Here is a 1208-nt window from a genome sequence, read left to right as displayed (position 1 = left end):
TGAATTTCTTAAAATAAGCATGTTATTATTTCTGTCATCAGCAAAATTTAAAGCTATTTTCATTACAGAAAATAATGTTTAACATTTTAAAGTAATATGATTAGTAATTCAAACATTGTTACCTCTGATTAAGAATAAGCAGAATAAAAAGCAAGATGATCAGAAACAGTACTCAGAATATCCAGGTTAAGACATCACAGCAAGGTTTCCAATCTCCAAAGGCAGATAAGCTTTTCTACTTTTTTGCTCTTTCTTTTTTGTTTTATGTTTCCTTACATTCAAATTAGAGCTAATGATCCTAATTGTTTGAAATGGCCCAAAACAGATCTCCTTACAAATACAGATTCTGAGTCTAATTATCCATCATATCAATTTCACAATATATTCTGTGACATGCAAAAAAATATCTCTTTAGTTTCCAAGCATTACCAGTGTTCTTTATATCAACTAAATATGCCCCAAAAAGCAATGGTATTGCAGGTGGAAGAAAAGAATTGAAAGCACATAAAGAAGGTCAAAAATTATATTTCTCATTGCCACTAAAAATTAGAAACCAAGTGGCAAAAAGAATCAAGTGCTACAGCTGGCCCGGGAATACTATCATTTTAAATGGCCCTTTGCAATATGATAACTGCTAGCAATTTTTTATTATCCAGTTCCTTATCCTAGGAATTAATCTGTTTAGTTGTTCAATGTTGGGTTGATCTCATAGATTCAGATATGAGGCCTAATCCTTTGACATATCCATTAATACTTAGCTTCCAAATCTACTGCAAATAAACTCTGATAGGAACTCCTACACCTTCAGCAACCCATGGGAAAACAAATATGAAAACTACTCATAAGAAACCTAGGCTGAGGTAGACAAATGAAAAAGAAATGAAGAATTTTAAAGGTATGTACATACCATAACCTGCTCACCAGCCCAATCATCACAAGGTTTAAAATAATGAACTCCTGCAAACCTAGATGTTTCACAGTCAAGCTGGAGAATCAATTTAAGGTGGGAAAACAAAACCAAAGTAACGTGTTTTGTAAGTTAAAATCACAAAAGAAGAAATAGATTGGAAATAAAGTGAATCTCTTGAAGGTATTAAAGCCTTAAAATATGTTCTATTTAAGAAATAGAAACTTACAATACAGTAATATACACTCTGCTAGAGCTCCCATTATTAAACTTAGTTTCTAAGATTAAGAATTTCTAGTTG

The 1208-nt window shown here is 31.6% G+C and overlaps 1 protein-coding gene across 1 annotated transcript in view; it reads right to left on the bottom strand.

The window, feature by feature from the left end:
- LOC105816735 (chromosome unknown open reading frame, human C3orf17) overlaps nt 1–1208 on the bottom strand; it is a 15617-nt gene that overhangs the window by 6670 nt on the left and 7739 nt on the right. The window contains exon 5 of the mRNA XM_012652220.1: nt 908–985. Within this exon, the coding sequence (XP_012507674.1) occupies nt 908–985 (78 nt within the window). The remainder of the gene's footprint in view (nt 1–907; nt 986–1208) is intronic.

Source organism: Propithecus coquereli, unplaced genomic scaffold (genome assembly GCF_000956105.1).
Source record: "Propithecus coquereli isolate 6110/MARCELLA unplaced genomic scaffold, Pcoq_1.0 Scaffold386, whole genome shotgun sequence".
Classification (NCBI taxonomy): Eukaryota; Metazoa; Chordata; class Mammalia; order Primates; family Indriidae; genus Propithecus; species Propithecus coquereli.
This window is presented reverse-complemented; position numbering and strand designations above follow the sequence as displayed.